Raw genomic sequence first — 27,322 nt, forward strand, 5'->3', positions numbered from 1 at the left:
TTCTGAGTATCAGTTTCCTGAACAATTCTTATGAACCTATTGCAGAAGTTTTAAATGCTTGCATCCTAACAAATTCTAGCTATGAAAGCTTCAAAGTAGTTGAATCTTGTAAAATAGATTGGAAAGTTTTAAGGTACTTCTCAGTTTTCTATATATTTCTACATTTCAGACTTGAATGCCATATATATGTGTGTGATCCTCACGTGTGTGTATATTTGTGTCTTAAGGAGGTTGTAAACAAAATGAAACAGATTTCAAATCTGAACAAAACCTAAGAATGCACTCATTGAGTTTAATATTTCCATTTTACAGATCATGAAAATATTATGTAATTGGCTCAATAAATTTATTGAGTGGAGAGATTGAGTTTCAAATTTGTTCAAGGTTCCACAGCTAACTGTAGCCTATGCCTCAGCTTCCTGGCTCCTAGGCTGGTATCCTTTCCATTTTACCATGCTGCCTCTCCTGTTTCATCATGAAAGAAGTCATTGCCTTCTGGATGGATAAGAGGCAGTTAGGGCATTTTAGGAGGCAGAAACGGGCATGAGTTAAGGCAGTGAGAAAGCATAAGGTACTCTAGGTTTATTTATTAGCAATTCTTTATAAAAAATGTCATGCCTATCCATTTAAAAATTATATCTTGTGCAAAACCCGCATTTCTATAAAAGAAAGCAAGCATGGAGTTAGATTTTCATTCAAAACATTAGTAATTGATTGTTACTTTTTCTAAGTTGAACTGCAGAATCAAAGAATTCAAGAATAATAAAAGTGATTACTGATTTATGGTAAAACGGGGTTATTGAGAAACCTTTCAATTTTATTTTAAAGTATGTGGTTGCAATGTTTTAAATAAATATCCTTGGTAAGAGGGATTATCAATATATTTATAAAAACTTACCTCATCCCCACTTGTCACAAGGGGAAGAATGCATTTATATTTTTCTTTATGTGTAGTTGTCATGATGACATAATTATCTTCTTTATACAAAACTCCAGTTGTAGGCTAGAAATAGAACAAAAAACATACATTACTTTCTTTGGTTAAATTGTATTATACTGAATAACTTACCAGTCCTAGGTTGAACTAATTCATCATTTCAACAGAGGATTTTTAAAACATATTTCCAAAGGTAGGGAAAAGATTCTACATATTTTTTAATGACAACATGAAGACGACAAACTTTATCCTGGTGTTAAAATATAACAGAAAAAAATGAACAAAGTTTGGAGTATAAAGAAAAAAGTAGTAACGCAAGAGACAGAAGTTAAAATATGGATTAAAAAGCATTAAGAGGCAATGAACATTCATGGATACATCATCATTGAATACTTATTACTCCTATTAAGAATGACCACGGATGTGTGAGAATCTACAGCACCTTCCAAATGTACTTTCAATTCTGTTGGATGGGACACTCGAACATGATATAGTGCAGTATTTTTCATATTTGGATAATGTATGGATAAATTACTTTTAAAACAAAAATTACTACGGATCCTTGTGCTGACTTAACTTTTTTTTAGTATATATCATGAGTCAGCAAACTTTTTCTGTAAAGGGCCAGATAGTAAATATTTCAGGTTTTGTGGGCCATATGGTTTCTGTTGCAACTACTCAACTCTGCCACTGTACTAAGAAAGTGCACAGGCAATATGAAAATGAATAGGAATGCTGTGTTCTGAAAAAACTTTATTGACAAAAACAGGTGGCGGGCCAGCCCTGAGGTGTAGTTTGCTGACACCCCACTATATATCAACAAAACTGCTCTTAAAGCTTTCTACACTATAAAACCAAACAAATTCACAGATCAAATACGAACCAATGTAATTCAAATGAACATTTCAATTAATATAACCGGTATTATTTAACCAAAAAGAAATCTTTGCTTTGTGATAGCAAATGTGTCACTAACTACAAAGGCAGAGGTTTTCACAGTCTATGATATGTGTTCTATGATAACTCAACTCTCTTAATTTTTTTCTTCTTACACTACTGTGAAACCACTATACTAATTGGCTATCCCTGACAAAGAAAGAACCACTCTTATTAAGTACTTCTGTTCTTTTCTCAATTTAACAATAACTCTTTTTTTTTTAAATTTTATTTATTTATTTTTCCCCCAAAGCCCCAGCAGATAGTTGTAGGTCATAGCTGCACATCCTTCTAGTTGCTGTATGTGGGACGCGGCCTCAGCATGGCCAGGGGAGCGGTGTGTTGGTGCGTGTCCGGGATCGAACCCCGGGCCGCCAGCAGCGGACCCCGGGCCGCCAGCAGCGGAGCGCGAGCACTTAACCGCTAAGCCACGGGGCCGGCCCTAACAATAACAACTCTTAACCCTAATAAAACCAGTACTACTTGACACCAATGTCATCTTAAACACAAATGCAAATTAGGGCAATGTTTTTCCAAGACAATAAAACAAAACAAAATGAAAAATAGCAGCAAGTACTAGGTATATTAGCTTTATGACAGTACCGTTTTAAGTGCTTTACACTTATTAACTCATTGATCCTTAAAATAAGCATTCTACCCATCTTACAGAAGTGGGCTAACATCCGTGCCCATCCTCCTCCACTTGATATGGGACGCCACCACACTATGGCCTGACAAGCAGTGCATCGGTGCACACCTGGGATTGGAACCTGCAAAATCCGGGCCACAGCAGCACAGTGCGCACACTTAACCGCTGCGCCGCCAGGCTGGCCCCCTGAATGTTTTAACATACAGTCATGTGCTGCATAATGACATTTCAGTCAATGACGGATAGCATATACGATGGTAGTCCCATAAGATTAGTACTATATAGCCTAGGTGTGTAGTAGGCTATGCCCTCTAGGTTTGGTAAGTACATTCTATGGTGTTCACACAACACAAAATCACCAAACGGCGAAAACCTTTCTCAGAAACTATCCCTGTAGTTAAGCAACTCATAACCCTATTTGAATCAGCTTTTGTTGACATTTTTTTAGATTACTATATGGACTCCTGGATTATGGCCAAGGATCCTCATTTAAAAGACCATCATAAGTGAAGAGGGGAATCAAAGAGATTTGAAAGTGCGAATTGCAAAGCCAAATTTATGATAAAGGGATCCTTAGAAACATTTATTCAGTTGTGCCAACAAATTGCTATGATGTAACATTTATAATGCATTTCAATGTTTTTCAGATATATTCAGTATATATGATAGTGAGTTGTGCAAAGCATGACTCACATTCACTTAGCAAGGGATGGCCTGAAGTCTTGTCAGATCATTCCTATACTGTAGCGAAGGCAGACACAGACATATGATATAAATGTATTCACCTCTATTTGTGAAGAACCAGCAACTATAATGTTCAGAGTTGAATTCTACAGTAATGCTGACTGACTTACTAAAATGTTCACCACAATGCTAACAATGGAAAAAGGAACTGCTTGTTTGGAACCACAGCAAAGAAAGGAAGACAATTCTTTCTTCGTAATAAAAACTACTCTTGGGTTTTATGTCTATAAGAAAAAGAAATTCATTCTTCTGCCTATTGTTTTTAAGGTCTAGGTCAGGGGTAACAAGATATAGAAACCATCACTTATTTGAAGATTTGAAGACTAAGTCTTTCATTAGTTTAGGAAGGGTTGCTTTTTCTTCTTAATAAAATAGAACAAGTAGCAATTCTTCCATCTGAAAATTCTTTGTTGAAACAGTGAGTAACTTATTGGGATCACAAAGTAAAAATTATAAACAAACTTTACCCTACTTTTTTGTAATAGAAATTACTGGGAAAAAGTTAACCTTTTGTGATTTTCTAAATTAAATTTTTTTTATCTACTGCTAAAATGCTTCCTTCTGATTTTGAAAAACAGGTTAAGAAAATGAAATATAAAAAATTCTAAATGTACAGAATTACAGATAGCGTAAAAACCTGTTTTATATAACTTAATACCTTAAAGTAGTTTCAGTATAAGAGGTAATATTAGTGATTTGATAAAAATCAGATTTTAATATAATGAAACTAATCAAAGGGAATATGGTACTTTAAGTTTTAGGAACTTTAAAAATATCTTAGCAGGGAAGAAATTCCTAATGTTTGACATGAGTCTGGAGCAACTAAGATAGAAGACAAGAGAAAAAACTATCCTGGGAGAGGCTATAAAATAAACTCAGTGGCACAACGTGTCAACGTATATAACATGCTTAGAACCAGGAAGTTGGTCATCATTCTTCCCAAGGGTAGTGTTTTGGGGAAAGTTTTTGAGTGGGAATACATTTCTATATTAATAACAGAAGTAGAGAGAAAATTAGACTTATTTTGTGGTTTTACTTTGGTGAAATCCATGAATTCTGTGAAGCAATGAATAATTGAACACTTTAATGACACAGAGATGATATTTTAGAAACAAAATATATACACAAAAACAAACTGAATGCTAAAAACCAGTGAACAAAGAATAATCATTAATTAATGTAAACATTAAAAAATGTACACATTTTTGGTGCTTAATACTTTTTCTAAGTAAATTTGAAAGCAAGATTGTAAAGATTATGTATTGTTTTGATACATCTGAATGGGAAGATGAATCAAAGCACAGAAAAATTTTAAAGCTAAAAAAACCATAGAAATCTTCTAATCTAGTTTCTTCCAATTTCAGATGGTAGAGAGATAAGGGCCCTTATCCTAGTTCATATAGCTGCTTAGTGACATACAAATGTCCAACTAACTGGCCAATAAAAAATAAAATGACAGGGCCAGGTGAGGAGGGCTGTAGTTACAATTATATAAAGTAGGCAAAGGAAGCCTTAAGATTATAAAAGTATTTACGAAAAAAATCAAAAGACCAATAATAATGACTCTCGGGGCCTATTTTTGCATGAGGGCCACAGACCTTTTGCCAACTCATAGAAAACTGTCTCTAGATTTTTCTCAAAATAACTCAAATTTAAAAAAAAGAAAAAAATTTTCTCCCCAAAATTTTAAACGTGCTCATCTTAGAGTATGTTGCATTGCCAAAGAAAAGTAATTAAAAACGAAATTTCAAAATAAAATTGATATGTGAAAGGTTGGTATAGCATACACTAAAACAGATCTTTTTCCATAATCTCGTTTTAGGCAGCAAACATCAGTGCCAGAAAGAAAACTGAATGATAATTTGGTAGTAACCTCTAAAGAGGCTAGTTTTAGTCATCCACTTATAGGTCAATAAGTTTTCAGGGCAGCATATCAGCATGTTTTTTAATTTAAAAAAAAACACAGGTGCAAGAGTAAAAAATTTTAATGACCACATTCTTTACCTTTCATATTCACGCCAAATGTGCTCTCTGGAAACAATATCAAAGGTTGGACTGAAGTATTCTCACCCCAAGCCTGCTAAAGTTATATCTGACTTATAACAAACTTTTATATAAGTGTTTTAATACATCAGTGTTTCATGGCATTAACACAAAGATAAACCTGGCTTCCCAGAGAAATGTTTTCTTACATAAATTCAAGAACCACAGAACTACCAGAACGGTACAACTGAAAACGGGTGGAGAAACAAACCAGGTGTGAAATATTAGCAAAAATTAGCATCTGCAAATAAAAAGCTCTTGTGGTAATGATGACACCTGTTATCCTGGTAAATCCTGTTATGACATCACAGTATCACTTATTACACTAAAATAGTCTCACAAGTGGAATGACTGTAAGTAATTGGAATAAGCAGTTTTCTTAAACTTGTACATTTTCTAGGACTTCGATTTGAAATAAAGGAATTAATTACTATATATGGTAAGTATCATAAGAGCACAATTTTTATTGGTATGCAGTAGCTACCCGTGGATAGGAAGACTTTTCAGCAGTCTCCTCCCCAAACACAGAAAGACTGCAAATTTTCACTACTGTGAGGTCATAAATATGTCCTTCACTTTAGGAAAACTAACCATAAAATCTCATGTTCTGGGGTCTTAACAGTCGTAATACATCAAAACTGTAAAGGATATTCTCCATAGAGCGCCGTTAACACCTCACAGGCCAAAGAGCCCTCTCAGAAACAACTTCGAAGGGAAAACAGCTGTGCGTATATGTGTATATGTGTGTGTGTGTATGCAAGAGAGAAAAGCGAGGATGACGGAGGGGACTCGTTTCTGCAGTACGACTGGTTGTGTGCGTAGGATGATGTGTAATACTGAAGGAGAGAAGGCTGCCGGTGAAGGAGAAGCTGCAGTTGACTCTCCAAAGTGAAGATAAATGTGTGCGCCTGACGGGGAAAGCTTCCACAGGGTGGGAGTGTGGTAAGCAAGGTCTAGTGAGACATTTAAAAAGAAGAGAGCAGGTGACCGCTGGATCCCCAATGCTTAGCATGGGGGGCACATCCACATGTGTTCGATAAACACTCGCTGTATGAATGAAATGAACGCGGGGTAAATGAAACTTTGGATTGGGGAAGGAGGCATGCGCCTGCAGAGGAGGTTCTAGAGGGAAAAAAGCGTAGACTACCGAGGGCAGGAACCCAACCCTTAGTGCCAGGAGGAAGAGATATGGCTACGAGTTTCGCGAGGGCACTGACCAGAGAGAACTCGGTGCCGGGCCAGTTGACACGGAAAGGGATGTCATCGCTGAGCTGGGGGAGCGCTCGGCCGCCGCCGGACGCCTCTAGGAGGCCACAGAGGACCAATAACACCGGCCCGCGAGGGACCAGACTCCGCGCGCCGCCGCCTCCTTCCTCCATCCTCCGCCGCCGACTTCTCCAGCCGCTGCCACAACCTCCTCTGCCCACACAGGAGAGGAGGGGGAGGAGGAGGAGGAGGCGGCGGGACTACCAAGCGCCCAAGCAGCCCGTGACCCAACCGCCGCCGCCACGTCTCCTTCCGGAGAGCCCGGCGACGCCGCCTCCGCCCTCTCGGGCCTCCCGCCACCGTTTCCGGGGCAGGTGGCATATCAACATCCGGGGCCGCCGAGCCGTCCGCCTACGGAAGCCGGGACACAGGCGCGGCGGCTCTCGCCTCCCACAAGCGCAGTCTCGCGGTGGGGACCGAATGCGGTGGCCTCCCGGGAGCGGACGCTGGAAGACCCGGCCTCGCACCAGCCTTTTCGGCGGAGAAGTGGCGTCACACAGCGCCGGTGAGTCCGGGAGGCGGCGGCCTTGCACTGCAGCCACCCGCGCGGCTCTCCAGCGGGTGGGCGGCGGTTTGGCCCGCGCTGGAGCGGGAAGAAAAGTGTGAGCTGGGCGCGTGCTGCTCTTGGGATGAAAAAATTCGGGGTACCGAAGAGAAGAGGTGGTGTTCCTGACGGATCTTCCCTCTCGCTGCTTTTCTTTTTGCTTTTCTCTGCATCTAGCATCTGTACACTTCGTGTTTCCCGCTTGAAGCATCTCTCCGCCTCTTCTGTGGGTTGTGGTCATCTCAGTACTTAGCAGCTACTGACTAACCCAGGGCGGTTTGCTCTGTCTTTGCAGCCTTGGGTTAGGGGACACCCGAGCTGATGAAGCCTGTCGTCCCCCAGTATAAGAATGCTGTGATTCTCCGAGGTTGGCGTGGGCGGAGGCTCTCCTCGTGGGGAGGGCAGGTGGACTTCACAGCCCCTACATTTTTACCCCACGTGGGGCTCCTCTTGCATCCCAGAGTTGAAGTGTTGGGTTATTTTATCAAAGAAGCTCATAAGTTTCCTTATGTGAGGTTCAGGGCCAGGTGAATATGAGATTATGAACTCACCTGAGGTTAAGATACGTCTGACTGCATTCAAAATAAGACAAAAAGTTTTGGAGTCTCCTCCTCTTTTAAAAAATACCGTTGTTTTAATCTCCAGTGTAATGGGTTATACAGTGTTAGCCATAGAGCACCTATCATCGTCTTTCTGGAGGTGGGAAAAGCTAGACCTTCTTGCTAGATCTGTTCAAGACTGTCTTCTCTCCCACTCCCCGAATTTGAACCAAATCAAAAAGCAGGAAGAGCAGTGTATTTTTCATCTTAAAAATTTCCTTTTTTTTTTTAAACATAAGGAATCCATAGTATCAAAAAATATTACTTTATTCCAGAATTGAGGTGTTGTTCTTTAATTTATGTAGCACTTCTTATTAATGCTTAAGTATGTGCCAGACCACTGGGATTGGTAAAATGGCAAATAAATGGGTCTCTATCCTTTGTCTCTCATGGTCTAGCAAGGAAGATTACACAAACAAATAATTGTGATCTACTGTCGTAGCCGGAAAAACCCAGGACCTTGTCACCGTAGCCGAATCAGTGAACACAATGACCAGGGATCGAGGAAAAGAAAAATGGTTTAATTTTGCCAGCAAAATGAGGCTGCGGTGGGCGCATGCCCCCAAATCCACAGTCCTCCTGAGGCATTAGGAGTTGGGGTTTTTAAAGGAAAGTCTGTGGGAAAGAATGTAGTGTCTAACCATATTGTGGGGGTTCCAGCCCTCTGGTGCCAGGCCAGCTGTTATCTCTATCTACAGCAGGAGATTTAGGGCTCCATCAATCAGTCTTCTCGCATCACCTGAAATTGGCCTTGGGGAGTGGACAGCAACTACCGCCAATTAAGGATTACAGAGTTGACAAGGTTTTAGGTAGGGGAGGGGGAGCTGTGGCTTTGCAGTTCGGTGTCCGTCTATCAGTCTGCGTTTAGCTGAGTTAGGGAAGCTGCAGGGGTCCTCTGTTTGTCTATCCCTGTGATGAATGGTGGATTCGGCGCCGGGAACCAGGAGTTGGGGAGCTTCGGCTTCTTGATAATTTCGAGATATCAGTCTCCCTGTGACAAACCTCAAGAACTGGTCATTAGCTAGAGTTTCAGTTTGTAGCCACCTGGGCTTTTAGTAATTTATTACCTCCACTTGCCTTGTGGAATTCAGGGACACAAAGGATAAAGCAACGAATATCTACATGTGAATGTAACTTGGAGAACCACGGAAGGGGAAATGAGTGCTTTTTGGTTTTAACCCCATATATGCTGGGTTCAATGCAGGGGAACAGATATCAGGGCCGGCATCACTGTGGTAATAATAGTAGTTCATGTTTAGCATTTACTCTGTGCTAGGGACTAGTCTAAGTACTTTATATGTACGTGTTATGAGGCGGGTACTATAGATTATACAGTAGGTGGATGTTAGAGTGGAGATATAAAGAAGGACGTGAGGGGGCCGGCCCAGTGGCATAGTGATTGGGTTCGCGTGCTCTGCTTTGGCGGCCAGAGTTCCCGGGTTCAGATTCCAGGTGCGGACCTATGCACCGCTGGTCAAGCCATGCTGTGGCGTTGTCTGACATACAAAATAGAAGAAGACTGGCACAGATGTTAGCTCAGGGCCAATCTTTCTCACCAAAAAAAAAAAAAGGAAGTGAGGAATTCTGGGGTTGGACAAAAAAGGCTTCCAGGAGAAGTGATGTTAGAAATGGGGTTTTAAGGATTTGTAGGAGTTTATCAGGCAGGTAGGGAAGTGTATTTCAAGCATACTCCTTTTAGGTGGTCGTTAGAGCTTTTTGATATGGTCAGAGGGCGGGGTGGGATGGAATTAGCAGCAGGAGCTTGGTGCAGTTGAGGAACAGAGGCGGTCATTTCAGGGAAGGTTGCATATGCACTGCAGAAGTGTTTGAACCTTATCCAATAGGTCAGAATTTCTTTAGGTTGTAGAGTTTTTGTATTGGAATCATCTGAGGTGACCCCTGTTTCTCAAGTACTATACAAAGGTTAATTCGAAATGGATTAAATATTTAAATGAACAATAGCAAAAAAAGAAAACACTAGAAGAAAAATTAGGGGAATAATTGAACAATCTTGGTGAATAAGATAGGAAATCCTGAAGTCATGAAGGAAAAAAGACGTATTTGACTAAATAAAAATGAAAAATATTTGTACAGCCATGGTTTAGTCTGTGGGGCTATAGTGACGGAATCTGCCTCAATAGAGCTTATGTTCGAGTAAGGGGGGATGCTTAACAAATGAATAACAAATAAGATAATTTCTGGTAGTGGTAAATGCTGCTTAGAAACTAGAGCTCTGCGAAAGAAAATACCTCTGGGATGTGCTGCTTAGGTAGATGGTCAGAGTACATGTCTGTGAGAAATGGCACTTGAACTGTGACTTGAAATGATGAGGAGGAAGCCACACACAAATTTCCAGGCAGAGGCCCTGAGGCAGGGATGAGCTTGGTGTGTTGCAGGGACAGAAAGAAGGCCACTGTGGAGCATAAGAGGAGAGTGGTAGGAGATGAAGTTTTGAGAGGCAGGAAGAGGTCAGCTGGACACAGACCTGTAGGCAGGAGAGTGACATGGCCTGATGTACATTCATGAAGATTGTTATGGTTGCTGTGTGGAAAATTGATTATGTATAGGGGATCTTATGGGCTGAATTGTATTCCCCAAAAAGATATGCCAAAGTCCTAATTCCTGAAATCTGTAAGTGTGAACTTATTTGGAAATAGGGTGTTTGCAGATGTAATCAAGTTAAGATGAGGTCATATTGAATTAGGTCCCTAATCCGGTGACTAGTGTCTTCATAAGAAGAGGGAAATTTGGACACAGAGACAAACGTACAGAGAATTCTATGTGAAGAAGGAGGCAGAGATTGGAGTGATGTGTCCATAAGCCAAGGAACAGGAAAGATTGCCAGCAACCACCAGAAATTAGGAAGAGGTAAGGAAGGATCCTCCACTAGAGGTTTCAGAGAAAGCATGGTTCTGCTGACACTTTGATTTCAGAATTTTAACCCCCAGAACTGTGAAACAATAAATTTCCGTTGTTTGAAGCTGCCTAGTTTGTGGTGATTTGTTATGGCAGCCCCAGGAAACTAAAATACACTGCCCCACGGCAAGTGTGGCACCAGAGAAACCAGATAGGAAGCTGGTAGGAGTGGAGATGGAGAGAAGTGGCCTGATTTGGAATACATGTTTCAGGTAGAGCATCTTGAACTTGCTGGTGGATTAAATGTGGCATGTTCTTACAAAGATGAATTAATGATGATGCCTAGATATTTTTTTTATGAGGACTTGGTGGTGCAAGTTACTGAAAGAGGGAAGAACAGAATGTGGACTGATGGGAACCATATGTTTTTGTTTGTTTGTTTTACTTTTTATTGTAAATAATTTCAAACTTACATAAAAGTTGCAAGAATCGAACCCGAATTCCCCAGTTATTAACCTTTTACCTGATATATGTTTTGATTATAATAATAATAATTTCTGAATCAAGGTTCTGTTTTGGACATGTTAAGTTTTAGATATCAATTAGACATCCAAGTGGAGCTAACAAGTTGGTTAAATAAGTCTGAAGTTCAAGGGGGAGGTCAGGGCTGGAGTTAGAAATTTCGATGTTATCAGCATATAGATGTAGTTGAAGCCGTGGTTCTGGCTGAGAGCATCTAGGGAAAAAATGAGGATAACAAAGAAAAGGGTCATTACAGCATTAGATACTGAACAGCACTGAAGAGTTAACAAAATGGACTGGGAAGGTGTGCCCAGTAAAGCAGCAAAAAAATGAAGAAACTGGGATATCAAGGAAGTCAGGACAAAGAAGTGTTTCAAGGAGGACGGAGTAGCTGAGTCACATAGATGTTGCTGAGGAGTTTGTATATGATGAGGATAAGTACGTAATCATTGGATCTGGCCACCTGGAGGAGGAGGAGAGGGAAAGAAGGCTTGATTGGATTGGATTGAAGTGGAGGGCTTGCTAAGGTGTACATTAAATTAAAAACAATATGTTTTGTATTTTAGCAGAATGAAGACCAGAGTTTCTCAGCCTTCGCACTACTGACATTTTGAGCCAGGTGATCCTGTGTTTTGAGGGTCTGTCTTGTGCATAGTATGATGTTTAGTATTATCCCCAGCTTGTGTCCACTGGGTGCTTAGTAGCAACCCGTCCCCCCTAGTTGTGACAACCAAAAATGTCTGCAGACATTGCCAAATGTCCCTTGGAAGGCAGAATGGCCCATGGTTGAGAACCACTGGTTTAGACTCTTAAATGAAAGGCATGAATATTAGTAATACATTTTTAGACATTAGCTCACTGAGTGGGAAGATGTTTAGGCAAGCAGGGGACCTTTCTAGCACTCCAAAAATTTTGCAGTGTAATGAATACCTACTTTGCCTATAATGCAGGTGGTCCTGTTTGCTTTATGTCTTTGATGATTCATAAGGCAGTTAATCTTACCTTGCACTGATGTCTTTATTATGCACATCGGTTATCATCATAGAGGATTTTGGGTGTAAATATGTAGAAGATTGTCCTGAATCTGTATTAACCTCATCATAGCCTAGGAATTGTTATTTTGAAAACATAGTCAATATTATTTTATTTAATAGTCTCTTGACTTTTTCTCATATGAATATGGTACAGAATATGCAACTTTAAATTTCGTTTATTTTAACCGTCTGGTTCATGGATTCCAGAAAAATTCCCCTTTATTTGGCAAAGCTGTCCTTTTCTGCATACAAGGGAGTTAGTCTTAATGCAGCAACTTTCAGTTAGCTGCAGAACTACAAATCTGGGGAGAGATCAAGAAAGTTGTACAGTTATTCATCTAACAAATATGGTTTGGAGACACTATCCTAAATACTAAGGGTGCTATAAAAATGACTTATAAATCAAGTCCACCAAAACATTACCACCTAGAAAGGGAGATAGGATTTGTATATAACTATTTTAAAAGCGAGAAATGTTGTTAGGTACTGTACAGATAAAGTACTGCAGACAAGCAGAGGAGGGGGTGATTACCTCTAGCAAGGTATGAGAGGAAGGAAGGGTAGAAATCAATAAAATAGTCCTGGTATTTGTACACGACCTTAACAGTTGGTAGGATTTGGATTTACAGAGCTGGGAAAGGCCTATTCTAAGTGAATGAAAGAGCATGAGCCCAAGACATATAGAAATCAAAAGTAATTTGGTTTGAGTACAAGAAGGGGGCTTGGGAATGACATTAAGAAGTTTAATATGTGACAAGGGTGACTTTTCATCTTGGTGAGTTTTAATTAATAAATGCTGCTAGTGTAATTTGCTATCCATCTATAAGAAAACCAGCTAGATCCCCTTATAAAATACACAAAAAGTAAATTGTAAATGAGTTAAAAATATGTATCTGTATGAAGAAATTAGGAGAATATTTGTATAACTGGAGTAGAGATGACCTTTTTTAGCAAGACAGAAAATCCAGGTACTGTAAAAGGAAAGAGAGATCTGCTATAATAAACTTTTTAAAATTAGTAATTTCTATTAAAGTTAAAAATGTGAAGGGGCCGGCCCCGTGGTGTAGCGGTTAAGTGAATGCGCTCTGCTGCTGGCGGCCCGGGTTCGGATCCTGGGCGTGGACCAAGGCACCACTTTTCAGGCCATGCTGTGGCGACGTCGCATGTAAAGTGGAGGAAGATAGGCATAGATGTTAGCGCAGGGCCAGTCTTCCTCAGCAAAAAGAGGAGGATTGGCATGGATGTTAGCTCAGGCTGATCTTCCTCACAAAAAAAAAAAAGTTAAAAATGTGCAAACCTTTTGGCCTAGTGATTTTACTTTTTGGGTTCTCTCCTTTAAAAATAAAAGCCCTGATACATAAGGATGTATATACAAATAATTCATTGTGGTGTTATCTGTAGTGGCAAAAAACCCCTAGATATCTGATTTTCCAACAATAAGGCAATGGCTGAATAAAGAATTATATGTGAACTCCGTACAACTGAATGGTGAGATGGTTGGGAGCAGGGGCTCAGGAGTTAGGCTGATTAGATTCTTTTTTTTTTTTTTGTGAGGAGGTCAGCCCTGTGCTAACATCTGCCAATCCTCCTCTTTTCTTTTTGCTGAGGAAGACTGGCCCTGGGCTAACATCCATGCGCATCTTCCTCCACTTTATATGGGACGCCGGCACAGCATGGCTTGCCAAGCAGTGTGTCAGTGCGTGCCTGGGATCCGAACTGGCGAACCCTGGGCAGCCGCAGCGGAGCACGCGCGCTTAACCTCTTGCACCAGCACGCCGGCCCCTAGGCTGGTTAGATTCTGATCCCAGCTCTACCACCTACTGCGTATGTGACCTTGGGCACTTAACCTCTCTAGAGCTCAGTTTTCTTATCGTTAAAATGGAGAAAATAAATATAAGATGTAAGAACTATTATGAAGATTCATATTTATTATGTATTCTATTCATTTAACAGATGTTGTGTCCAAGCACTATTTTAAGCAGTTTATAGATGTAAACTTATTTAATTGATTTATTCCTCATAATAGCCCAAAAAAGTAGGTTTTATTGTTTTCCCCATTTTACTGATGAGGAAACTGAGGCACAAGAGAGGTTATTACCAGGTTCTAATATAATTCTCACACACACACACACACACAAAATTATGTATCTATGGCATGTTATAAAATATGGCTGAATAAAACTAAATTTTTTTTCTAGTCGACATTTTTATGAGTCATAAATGAGAACCAAACACTCCAGCTTTGAGTTAAAAGTCACCTAAAACCTGTTTATTGTTTCTCATTTAGAGATATAAAGGGCAAAACCAATGAAAATAAAGACGTTTACTCTAACAGCTGTTGTGCAGTCTGAGGTTGTACAGCCCTAATTACTCTGGAGGCTGCCTAAGATAGTAATTGCCCTTTTCTCTTAAATTCCAATACTGGTTTTTTCCCCTCCACTTCCTCCTTTAAATATAATTTACTCATAAGAAAGAAGACTTAAGAGGACTGGGATACACATTTTGGGAAAAATAAAGGACAAGAAAAGCTTTTGGTTTTCAGACATTTTTGGTTAAAATACAACATGTACACAGCTGACAGAATGCCAGCAAGTATACAGGTACAAATGTGAATATTTTACTAGTTTTTAGGCACAAGGAAAAAGAAAGGAGAGTGGAAATTTGATTTCAAACCAAGCTATGTTTCTTTTTTAATCCCATGCTTTATATTTTGTTTATGTTTTTACTAAGAATTTTCTGTAAGAATCAATTTTTAAAACTCCATGTATACAACACCACCTATGTACAATAATTCTCATGTAGTATTCTTGCCAAACCTGGATCTAATCATAAGAAAATAATCCAACAAATCCAAAATGTGGCACATTCTATAAGACAACTGGCCTGGACCTTGAAAAAAGTCAGTGACTAGGTATAAGGAGACTCCTCTATAACCTAAGATGTATGTTACTATCACATCTTAGAAAAATAACGGTATTAGTTTTCAACATTTATTTACCTTTTTTTTTTTCCATGTGGGATCCAATCAAGGTTCATGCCTTGTATTTGACTGTTGTCTTAAAGTCTCCGTTAAACTATAGCAGTCTCCCTTTGCCATTGATTTTAAGGCTCACTGTTATTTTTTGTATTACTGAGAAAGCAAGTAACCACTGCTAATTAAACTTATGACACACCATCTAGTGTAAGACTCATCTTGATTTCGGAAGTCTTAAAATGAGATAAACATATTAACAAAATATGGCAACTTGCCCAAGGTCATAACACTGGTAAGCAGTGGAACTGTATCAGAATCTAAGCAGTCTGACTCCTGAATCCATTCTTTTGGTCACTACTCAGTGCTGCCAATGAGTTATTGCATGTAAGTCTTTTTTAGCACAGTGCCTGGTATATTGTGAGTATGTAATATGTGTTAGCTTTTTTTACGATCATTTTTGCTACTTGTATAATTTACTACTACTCTATGTTTATGATATTTACATTCTGTGACTTTATTTGGGTTTTTTGTGCTTTGTTTATAGGTTGGTTCTTTTTTTTTTTGGTGAGGAAGATCGGCCCTGAGCTAACATCTGCCAATCCTCCTCTTTTTTGCTGAGGAGGACTGGCGCCGGGCTAACATCCATGCCCACCTTCCTCCACTTTATATGGGACGCTGCCACAGCATGGCTTGCCAAGCAGTGCGTCGGTGCGCGCCCGGGATCTGAACCGGCGAACCCCGGGCCGCCACAGCTGAGTGCACGCACTTAACCACTTGCGCCACTGGTCCGGCCCCTGTAGGTTGGTTCTTAAACATTGAAAACCCATAAACTGTTTACAATATTATATTTATGCAACCACCATTCACTATAAAACCTAGAGGTGTCATTGGAACTGGAGAGAAAGAAATGTAGTTGTATTAATCCTCTGTCACTTAAAGTGTCCTATTAGCTTCCTAATAATAATACTGTATTGGCTAAAATGAATTCATTTTGTTCTTAAAGATCTATTTTGAGCTCTCAGACACCTTCTTTTAATTTATACTAGTTGCTTTCTAAGTCTGTTGCATATCCATATTCTGTTTTTTTGTATAACTCTCCTGGGTTAGGTCTACTGTTTTATGTTATTCCATGTCCTCTTTTGTCTCAGACTTTTTCTCCCACCTTGTTGGAGTATAACTAATTTCAGGTAATTTTTTCAGAAAAGATATAAAGCAGGTAATTTTTGCACACCTCGTATATCTGAAAATGCATTTATTTTACTTTATCATTTAATTAATAGTTTGGGAATAGAAGTCATAGTTCAAAATCATTTTGTTTTGCTCAAAACTTTGAAGACATTGTTCCTTTGCCTGTTAGCATCTAGTGTATCTTATGGGAAGCTTAATGCCAGTCTGATTCTCCTTCTCTCTCTTTTTTTTTTTGGTGAGGAAGATTAGCCCTGAGCTAACATCTGATGCCAATCCTCCTCTTTTTGCTGAGGAAGATTGGCCCTGGGCTAACATCCATGCCCATCTTCCTCTACTTTATATGGGATGCTGCCACAGCATGGCTTGATAAGCTGTGTGTAGGTCCGTGCCCGGGATCCGAACCTGCAAACCCCGGGCTGCCAAAGTGGAGCGTGTGAGCTTAACCACTATGCCACTGGGCTGGCCCCTGATTCTCCTTCTCTTTTGCAAGTGATATACTTTGTTTTCTGGAAGATTTTTATTAGATTCTTTTTCTTTATCATTGGTTGATGATATCTTATGAAGATGTTTCTAGGTGTAGATCTTTTTTCATGTATCCTTCATGGCACTCCATGAGTCCTATTTGTTCACTTCTGGGAAATTTTCTTCTATTATTTCTCAGATTATATTCTTCCTCCATTTTCTCTGTTCTACTCAGAATACCATTGGGATAGATTTTTCCAAACAGAGAGAAAAAAAGACAAAAAGAAAAAAACATTAAGTAATATGGAGGATCAATCCAAGAGGTCCATTTCCTTGACTATCAGTTCTCCTTTTGAATTCCTTTTTCGTTGCTTGTTTTTTTCTGTTTCCATAGTTTCCAGTTGCTCATTTGTAATGGATGCAATGTCTTCATGAATTTCTTTGAGGATAGCACTTATAAATTTTAACTATTTATCTACTATTACCAGAAATAGCTGTGCTTCGTTCAGGTCAGTCATCGTTTATTTTCCTCCTTTCCTTTGTGTTTTGCTTTTCCCCCCTAAATTTTTTTGTGTGTGTGTGTGAGGAAGATCAGCCCTGAGCTAACATCCATGCCAATCCTCCTCTTTTAAAAAATTTTTTTAATCATTCTTGAGATCTTTGTAAGTGACCAGGATATCAACTGTTGGGCCTCACTTTTAGGGTCCATGGATGAAATGCAGGAAAAGAGATGCCTCTCCCTACTCTCCCTCCACCCTATGCCCGAATAAGGAAGGCTTTGTTATGGAGCATGAAGGTGCTCTAATGCTTTCAGAGTAGATTGTTAAATTTTTTTAAAAAACAGATGTGGTTTGTGGACAGCGATAACAAAATGGAGTAACATGTGACAAGGCTTCTAAATTGGACCTGGGAGGCCATTAAGGAAGTGGGGCTTATGCATGTATACAGCACCCACAACCAGATGTTGACTGAACTCTTGAACCTTGCCTGACCTCAGAAGTCACATCCTGGGATATTTCCTCTTCCAAGAACACATAATGTGCTTAGATACAATTCAAGGACCAATTACCTACTGGCAAGTCAGCTCACTCCTTGCCATAACCAATTATTAATTATTCAGAACAACTTAAGTAAACTTGTGGTTTTTGCCTTTATAAACCCCTGCCTCTTTTGTCCCCTTCAGAGCAGATTTGAGTTTCTGCTCAAATCTGTGTTTCCCGAATTTCAGTTCTTGAGACCCCAAATAAACTTTGCTTCTTTTGCAATTTATGCCTCTTATTTGTTGACATTATGTGGTGTCAGAAGTGGGATCCAGAGTGACTGACCTCTAATTCTGGCACCACTGCTCAGACGTAAGCAAAGCACCTACAAAGAGTCCTCTGTGCTCTATCATCTTCTCTTGGCAGCTTGGCTCCCAGTGGTAAGTCCTCCTGGGCCCGAACCTCCCACCTTTGGTAAAGGTTCAGACTCTTTAATTGGGTGTCCTTTGTTGGTTTTAGCTATCCGTTTGTTGTTGGCTTTATTAAGGAATTTCTGTTTGTTTTGTTCTTTTTGTTGGGACTTTGTTTCCTTGGGAAGTGGTTACAAATGGAAAGTCCATTTTCTAAGGGGACTGCCAAAGGGCAGCCTCCCTCTGGAACTCTCACTAGTTTTATGTTCAAAGAATATGGATCTTCTACCTGTAGATTTTTGTCCTGTGGGGCTCATATTACTCGGGGTGATTTAAGGCTTCACTCGCCTAAATGGAGTTCCTTTGAAATTCCTAAGTTGGTTTACTTGTGTGCTCAATTGTAAAAAGGCTATCGAACTAAACAAATTGAATGGGGAGTTTATTTTAATTGATATCTTGGGGCCTCTAAATGAAGCACTGAAAACGTTGCTTCCTTGCAAGCTGTTAATTCTAAACTTACCAAGCCCAATTCAGATCTCTCTCAAAGATCTGCAAAACTAGATATATTGGCTGATGCTTCCTCTGCTTCTACAACTGCTTCTGCTCCTCCTCCTGCTCCTACTTGTCCGCCCTCCCCTATATCCTTCTTTGGCTGAACCTCCGTTTTGCAATGATGACCCCAGAAGCCCCTCTTGATCCCCCAGCACTCACGGCCCCCTTTAAAATAAAAACCGGGGAAGAGAACTCTGCAGTCTCTCACTCCTTGGCCAAAATCCAAACTTCTTTCCTTTGCTAAAGGGTTTCCTGACCCCAAGGAAGACACTATTAAATTTGCAAAAGAATTTGAATTAATTATTGAAACTTAGTGACCTGGCTATTCAGATTTATATCAACTTATCCTCATGCTTGTGGGGGAAGGGAGAGCCAAGGAATGATTTTCTAAAGCAGGATGAAACAATCCCATGGAAGACTTCTGTAAGCAAGACAAGGGAGCTATGGGGAACGTTCATATGTTTGCTAACGACTTGATGAAAAAATTCCTGATATCTTCCCAAAAATTATTGACCGGAAAAAGATTCAGCAATTTATACAGAAATCTGATGAATCTGTGTTTGATTATTTTGACAGATTTGAGAAGGTTTTTAAACAATAATCTAGAATTGATTGTATTAATTACGAAACTTCCTCACTGTTTAATTCAACTTTTGTCAATGGGTTAGAAGATGAACTTGCTCCTCTTGTCAAGAGACACCAGCTTAACTGAGCTACCATGGAAACACATGATTTGATTAACTTAGCTGAACAATTATCTAAAACAATCCAAAAGGCAGCCCAAAGGAAAACTGCCCAAGCTCTAGATGTCCAAATCCAGGCTGCACAAATCATGTTAGTTCAGATGCAACAACTGACATAGAAGCCTTCTCGGACCGATAGCACTCCTATGACAGGTTCCTGGAGGAACCAGGCCATTGGAGAAAAGATTGTTATAGTCTAGAAAAGAAAAACCAGGCCCCCTGGCAAGAATCTCAGTCTCGACTGTCTTCCAAAAAGGGGAACCTTAGAGCCATTTCAATAATAGCACTGCTCCGAGGATTCAAAGGGGACATTTCCTTTCCTCCTAACCAGTTCTTTAGGGGAAATTGATTTGACTGTTGGAGATGAGGTTATTAAAGTCCTTATTGACACAGGGGCCACCTTCTCAGTCCTCAGCCCCACCAGTCTTTCTTGTCCCCTTCCTCAGAGTTCAGAAGTCATCTAAATATTTGGAGTATCCAGTCACTCCATGACTGTCTTGAAGTCACTCCTAATTCCTTTTCCTTTAGGCTCAATATCAGGATCTCACCTGTTTCTGTCGGTTCTTTCTGTCCCCGTACATTTACTTGGGAGAGATTTCCTTGAAACTTATGAACCCCACATTTCTTTCTCTCCCAAGGGGGAAATATTTCTTGAATATTTCAAGAATGTTTGGATAATTATAGATAATTGCTCAATGGATAATTCTGACCTTGTATCCCTGTCTTACCCACTCAGTCAAAGAACAGAGAATCCTACCTTAGACACTATTCCTCACTGCCTCTGGTCAAAAAGCTCCACGGTTGTTGGCTGCATTCACTCTGCCATTCCAATAAAAAATCGAGATGGATCCACCTGGGGGTGGACCTACGCACTGCTTATTACGCCATGCTGTGGCAGGTGTCCCACATATAAAGTAGAGGAAGATGGGCATGGATGTTAGCCCAGGGCCAATCTTCCTCAGCAAAAAGAGGAGGATTGGCAACAGATGTTAGTTCAGGGCTAATCTTCCTCACAAAAAAAAAAAATTGAGATGGATCTAAATGAGCCCATACCTAACATTAAGCAGTATCCTTTAGCATGTGGAAGCAATTAAAGACATTGAATCTATAATGGAAGACTATCTAAAACAAGGGCTCATTAATCCCTATACAAGCACTTGTAATACACCCATCCTCCCTGTACATAAACCTCATAGAAGAGGATGGAGATTTTACAAGTTTTGAGAGCCATCAAAAACATTGTAATATCCAGGCACCCTGTTGTCTCCAACTGTCCTACCTTACTGGCTGCTGTTCCTTCAAATAGCAAGTTCTTTACAGTCATAGACCTTTGTAGTGTCTTCTTCAGCATTCCCGTAGATCCTGATAGCCAATTTTTATTGCCTTCTCTTGGAATGAACAGCAGTACACATGGACAGTCATGCCTCAAAGCTATACTGAAAACCCGACCTACTTCTCCCAAATTTTAAAGGTAAATATAGCAGATGTAACCTTTTCAGAACATTACACTTGATTACAATATGTGGATGACCTCCTCCTTTTCTCACCATCAGAGGAGGCATCTAATGTAGATGGACTAATCTCTTAAGGGAACTTGCTTCTAAGGGACATAAAATCTCTAAAGACAAACTGCAATTTAATCATCCCCAAGTTAAATATTTGGGATATTTGATATGTAATTAAGGGCTAATGCTTGACCCAGATAGAATAAAAGGAATTCTTTCTTTCCCTGTTCCCCAGACCAAAAGACAATTGAGAGGATCTTTAGGATTGGCTGGTTACTGTAGAAACTGGCTTCCTGACTTCTCAATGATGGCTCAACCCTTATACTCTCTGCTCAAGGTTGACCAGCCAGAACCCCTCAACTGGACTGAAGAAAATTGAAATGCCCTTGAGACAGTTAAGCAGGGTCTCCTTTGACACCGGGGCCTTAGCACATCCTATCTATAAATTGCCCTTTTTCCTTTTTGTTCATGAGAAGGAAGGAAATGCACTAGTCATCCTTACTCAACAACATGGAGGACAACATAGACCAGTAGGCTATTACAGTCAGCACTTAGACCCTGTATTTAAGGGACTGCCTCCTTGCATGAGAGCCATTGCTGCAACTGTAATTCTTCTTAGAACTGCTGAAGAAACTGTCTTGGGCTCTCCTCTTACCATTTATATACCTCACTTAGTGGAAGCCCTCTTTAATTCCCATCATACTCAACACCTCTGTGCCTGCAGATTAACCTCCTATAAGCTGCTGCTTCTATCCTCACCAAATATCACTATTACTTGCTGTCATTCTCTTGATCCCACTACCCTTCTTCCATTGCCTTCTAATGACACATCTCACGACTATATTACCCTGATGGACTAATTGCTAGTTCCTAGACCAGAAACCCCGATTGAAAAATGCTGCCATAATTTGGTTTACTGATGGATCTTATCTGAAAGATGAAACTGATAAATATAGGGCAGCTTATGCAGTTGTGTCTTCAATAGAAACGATAGAGACTGGTCCTTTGCCAATGGCTATCTCTGCCCAGCAAGCCTAACTTGTACCTCTAACCCAAGCCTCTTGGCTGGTTGAAGGGAAAACAGCCAGTATCAATACAGACAGCAGATATGCTTTTGGGGTAACTCATGACTTTGGCATGCTTTGGAAACAAAGAGGATTCTTGACCTCTACAGGCCAAAGAATAAAAAATAGTTCCTGTGTATTAGACCTTTTCGATGCCATTCAGAAACCAAGATCTCTGGTGGTGATGAAGATTTCCTGGACATTCTGAGGCGAACACAGAGGAAAGTAAAGGTAATCGTTTTGCTGATTTAGTAGCAAAAAATGCAGCCCTTCAAGGTTATAAACCTCTTTTTGAAGTCACCCTAAAACCAAAGCTATTCCCCAATCTTCTTGGGCGTCTAAAGAGTAAACTTACAGAAACACAACATTTGGCTCACAAGCAGGAAAAGAAAAAATAGACAGAACAGGGTTAGACATTTGAAGGAAAGAAAAATTTATGGTGCGGTCCTGAGGCCCATCCTGTCCTCCCTGATCGCCTCCAGGAACATATTCTAAGTTATGTTCATGATTTAACTCATTGGAATACTGATATGATGGTACTTTGTGGAAAACAGTATTATTGGAAACCATCACCTAAAACAGCTTCAGAAGTTTATCAAAGATGCCATGTATGCCTTAAACATAACCCTGGAAAACCTATCCACAGTTCCATGGGTCATTTCCCTTAGCCTTCTGGACCCTTTGAGACATTTAATCCAAGTGCCACCATCTCAAGGATACAGATATGTTTTAGTGATGGTATGCATGTTCTCCCATTGGGCTGAAGCGTTCCCATGCCGCAGGGTGACAGCTCATACTGTAAGTAAAATTCTGCTAGAAAGGATTATACACACTTGGGGCGTTCCCTTGGAGCTTCACAGCGATCAAGGAACTCATTTTACAGGCCAAATCATCTAATCTATATGCAAAATCTGTCTCATTCTGCAGCACTTTCATTGTGCCTGTCACCGCTTATCTTCTGGTCTTGTTGAAAGAACTAACGGGATGCTAAAAACTCAATTGGCCAAATATATAGAATTTTTAAATCTCTCATGGCCAAAAGCCCTGCCTTTGGTATTACTTAACCTTAGGTCCACACCTTTTGGAAACACAAGCGTTCCCCATTTGAAATCATCACAGGAGGACCTGTGAGATTAGATTAAGGCCGAATGAGCCTCTTTTGCTTAAGGGAGATATTTTAACCTACTGCAAGGAACTCACTAGAACTCATCAGGATAATACTACCCTAGTAGACCAGTCTTTTCACAGTGTGCTTCCAGGGGAAGAACATGTACATCACCACAGTCTTCAACCAGGAGATTTTGTCTTTTGGAAAAGGCATCTCTGCAAGGATGCCCTGTACCCATGATGGAAAGGGCCATACTAGGTATTATTGGCCAACCCTTGTGCAGCTGATCTTAAGGGCATTGATTCATGGATTCATGTTTTTCATCTTAAAAAGCACCCTCATGTGATTGGACTTTTCACCCCACTGGAGATCTCAAATGAAAGATATCTCGTGCTGCTCTCCACCTGGATGGGAAGCAGACGACATCTGAGATAGACAGTTGTCCCAAGAATCTGGACCAGTCCAGTATCCATTCCTGACTTTCTCCTCACTGGGATTTTGATGGTCTTTGCCCTTTTACATACCGTGGGAATTCTATGTTGTTGGTAAAATGCCTTCCATTTTGCTGATAACTCTTACATTCCTCCTCCCTCTCACTTCCCCAGCCTCCATTCCTGGAAAAACAATGCTCTAGTACAGTTTTCTCAGACTTTAGCCTCTTGTGGAAATCTGTCAGACTGCTGGATCAGCCATAACCAGCCTGTCACCAGTTTTGGACGGACATTGACACTATTGTTATACCTGTCTATAATGGCACTTCTTTTTCTAATTTTACTGTGAATCAGACAGCTCAACTTGCCATCTCCACCTACTGAGTTCACCTTTTCCTTCTCAAGAGAATAAAAGACACCCCTTGTTTCTCCCTTACTCCTTATAAGGGGCACTCAAGTAGCACCAATACCTCCCCAGCCAGACCCATCCATGAGCTTCCATGCTCTTCACAAAATGCAACCAACAAGGTTGCTCCCAATTAACCACACTCAATGTGCAACCCTCCTTTGCAAAGCTTTCTTTCAAAGAAACTCAGCTATAGTAGAACATCTTCCCATTTGCAAAAATAAGACAGACCCTTGGTTTACCCCCATTTTGTCCTTCTTGCCAACAAATGAATCCCTAAATAATCAGACTCTGGTGGGCATCCTTTGTGCCCCTTCAGGATATGTATTTGTACGTGGATTAAAACAAGAACCATGGGCATTTGACTGTTTAAAGAGTTGGCAAATAGGAGGAACTTGTCTCTTAGCCTGTTTAACCACTCCTGTCACGATACTCAAACTAATCTCAGGACAATCTGAATCCACCCACGATAATAGAAAGAAGAGGGCTAGCCCCGTGGCTTAGCGGTTAAGGGCGCATGCTCTGCTGCTGGCGGCCCGGGTTCGGATCCCAGGCATGCACTGGCGCACCGCTTCTCTGGCCATGCTGAGGCCGTGTCCCACATGCAGCAACTAGAAGAATGTGCAACTATGGCATACAACTATCTACTGGGGCTTTGGGGAGAAGGGGAAAAAAAACGAGGAGGATTGGCAATAGATGTTAGCTCAGAGCTGGTCTTCCTCAGCAAAAAGAGGAGGATTAGCATGGATGTTAGCTCAGGGCTGATCTTCCTCACGCACACACACAAAAATAAATAAAAATAAAATTAAAAAAAAAAAGAGAGCTCTTTCTATCATAGAAGATTACCCTGATGAATATCCTTCTCATTATAAGGATGATAGCTGTGGTTATAGTCAAGAATGTGATCTCCCCTCTGGGATGACTATAATCTCCTCGTCTGGTGATAAAGGCAATCAATTCTTGCGAATCCTTTTTTCTTGGCCAATAGGCGTCAGAGACCTAAAAATCGTGATGCATAACCTTACGAGAATTGTTAACAGAATCGCTCGTTCTGCTGCAAGAGCTATTGGGGCACAACAAAGGTCCTTAGAATCCCTAGCCCGAGTAGTCATTGACAACAGAATAGCCTTAGACTATCTGTGTGCTGCCCAAGAAGGAGTCTGCGCCATGGCCAACACCTCCTGCTACACCTGGATTAACACCTCTAATCAGGTTGAATTAGAGACAACTAAGCTTTTCAAACTAGCTAAATCCCTTAAGGGCCACTCTAGCTTTACTGCAGGTTGGTTAAATTTCAAGTTTTCAGATATGTGCTGTTGGCATCCTGCCAGTTTAGGGGCAATTCTCAGATCTGGTTTACAACTTGTTTTACTTGTGATAATTCTGATCTCTCTTTTTGTCATTTTTAAACTGTTCATGTTATGTGTTTCTTGCTGTTGCACAGCTACTCGAAACATCAAGGTCATCGTCCCTCAAAGACTTGAGACTATTCAACAAACCTATCCATTGACAACCATTGAGAACAAAACTGTCATTGATGCCTGAGAATTACCACACTATACCTCATTTCCTGATTGCCTCCTTATTGCTCAGATGTGGCCAAAGCCTCTGACTATGTTACTCCTACTGATGACTGAGAATCTTGCTTTCTCCTCTATGTGGGACATGACTTGCCAGGAGTGGGTCTTCCTGGCAATGAGGGAAACACCAGTATATCAAATGGTTGACCCAAGACGCTTTCTGCCAAAAGTTCTTGATCAAAAGTGGGGAAATGTGGACAACAATAACAAAATAGAGTAATGTGTCAAGGCTTCTAAAGTGGAGCTAGGAGTCCATTAAGGAAGTGGGGCTTATGCACCTAATCCAGCGCCCTCAGCCAGATGTTGACTGAACACTTGAACCTTGCCTGACCACATAAGTCACATCCTGGAATATTTCCTCTTCCAAGAACAGACAGTATACTTAATACAACAAGAACCAATCACATACTGGCAACTCAAGCTTGCTCCTTGCCAGAACTAATCATTAATTGTTCAAAACAATTTAAGTAAGCTTGTGGTTTTTGCCTTTATAAACCCCTGCCTCTTTTCTCCTCCTCAGAGCACATTTAAGTTTCTGCTCAAACTGTGTCTCCCCAATTGCAATTCTTGAGACCCTAAATAAACTTTGCTTCTCTTGCAGTTTATACCGCTTGTTTGTTGACAGGTTTTAGCTAGAAACCAACACTGTTACTGCTAGACTTTCTGTGTGTAAAGAGTGGGGCAAAAGGCTTGGCGTGGCTAGTTCGTGTACTTATTTTAATCATCCTGATTTTAGTCCTATAGTCCCCTCCTGTTTTCTCTTCCTGCTGTCTCTAGGTTTGTTACTTCTCCAGGCTTTGCTGGCAGAAATGTCTTCTACATGGCTGCAGCCTTCTTTTGCATGTTTGTATGCATGCATGTTTGTTCTAGACTGCAGTTTTCTCTGCACTAGCTTAATCCTCAGTATAAACCTACCTGCTTCCTTTCTTCCAGAATGAATGAATGCATTTCAGTGGGATTTTGATAGGAAGTGGAGGCAAATGCATGTGCTTAGTTTGTCTTACACAGAGTAGGTAATTCATATGTGTTTATTGAATCAATCAATTAATGCCGTTGAGAAAATTGGGCAAACCATATTTTGTTTAAATTAAATTACAGCTGTAAGATATGGGTAATTAAATGAATCCTTTTATTGTATATTTTTTAATCCTTTTAACTTTATCCTATTTTAGGAAAGAATCTCATTGGCATTAAAATTTACCAGTGGAGGTATAAAATGAGAAAGCTGCCATCTCTCATAATTTTTTTTTAATTAAAGGCCTTAATTTCATTATGTTCCTTGTTAGTGCTTAGCACAGTGCCTGGCATGTTATAAGTATTCAATAAATGATAGTTGTTATGTTTGTTTAACTTAAATTCTTTTTGTCTCTCATTTTCATCATCTAAGAAAATGGGGATTAATATATGTAAAGTACTTGGAATAGATTTTGGCATGTATAGTAAGTGCTACATAAGTGCTAACTGTTATTCTTTGATCCATGAACAACTATTTACTTTTTTCTATAAAGCTTTCTCTGATCTTATTAGTTTGAATTAATAATTTGCCTATCTGTTTTCTGCTTGTATTTTATGTCACAGCCTTTGTGCTAAATAAGTTAATTTGCTTGTTTGTGTGTCTCTCTACCAAATGGTTCTTGATAGCTGGGACCTATGTTTTTTATCTTGGTAGTCTTGGTGCAGAGTCATTGCTTGCCACATATCATTATTCCCTCATTTTTGTTGGGTCTTAGTGGATGAGGAGAATGATGTGATTGGAGCATGGTGGGGGGTGCATTAGTGGGAAGTGTAA

The 27,322-nt window shown here is 40.2% G+C and overlaps 2 protein-coding genes across 3 annotated transcripts in view; one reads left to right on the forward strand and one right to left on the reverse strand.

The window, feature by feature from the left end:
* ERLEC1 (endoplasmic reticulum lectin 1) overlaps positions 1-6,828 on the reverse strand; it is a 28,316-nt gene extending 21,488 nt beyond the window's left edge. Inside the window, exons 1-2 of one of the 2 annotated variants that reach the window (XM_058551249.1) lie at positions 6,527-6,828; positions 899-1,003 (exon numbers count right to left, since the gene is read on the reverse strand). In XM_058551249.1, coding sequence (XP_058407232.1) covers positions 899-1,003; positions 6,527-6,688 — 267 coding nt within the window. In that variant the 5' untranslated portion in view covers positions 6,689-6,828. The remainder of the gene's footprint in view (positions 1-898; positions 1,004-6,526) is intronic. The other variant, XM_058551248.1, reaches the window with a different exon arrangement.
* Positions 6,829-6,929: 101 nt separating this feature from the next.
* The window catches only part of ASB3 (ankyrin repeat and SOCS box containing 3), a 105,517-nt gene continuing 85,124 nt past the window's right edge, over positions 6,930-27,322 (forward strand). The window contains exon 1 of the mRNA XM_058551244.1: positions 6,930-7,080. Within this exon, the coding sequence (XP_058407227.1) occupies positions 6,996-7,080 (85 nt within the window). The 5' untranslated portion in view covers positions 6,930-6,995. The remainder of the gene's footprint in view (positions 7,081-27,322) is intronic.

The sequence above is a fragment of the Diceros bicornis genome, chromosome 12 (assembly GCF_020826845.1).
Source record: "Diceros bicornis minor isolate mBicDic1 chromosome 12, mDicBic1.mat.cur, whole genome shotgun sequence".
Classification (NCBI taxonomy): Eukaryota; Metazoa; Chordata; class Mammalia; order Perissodactyla; family Rhinocerotidae; genus Diceros; species Diceros bicornis.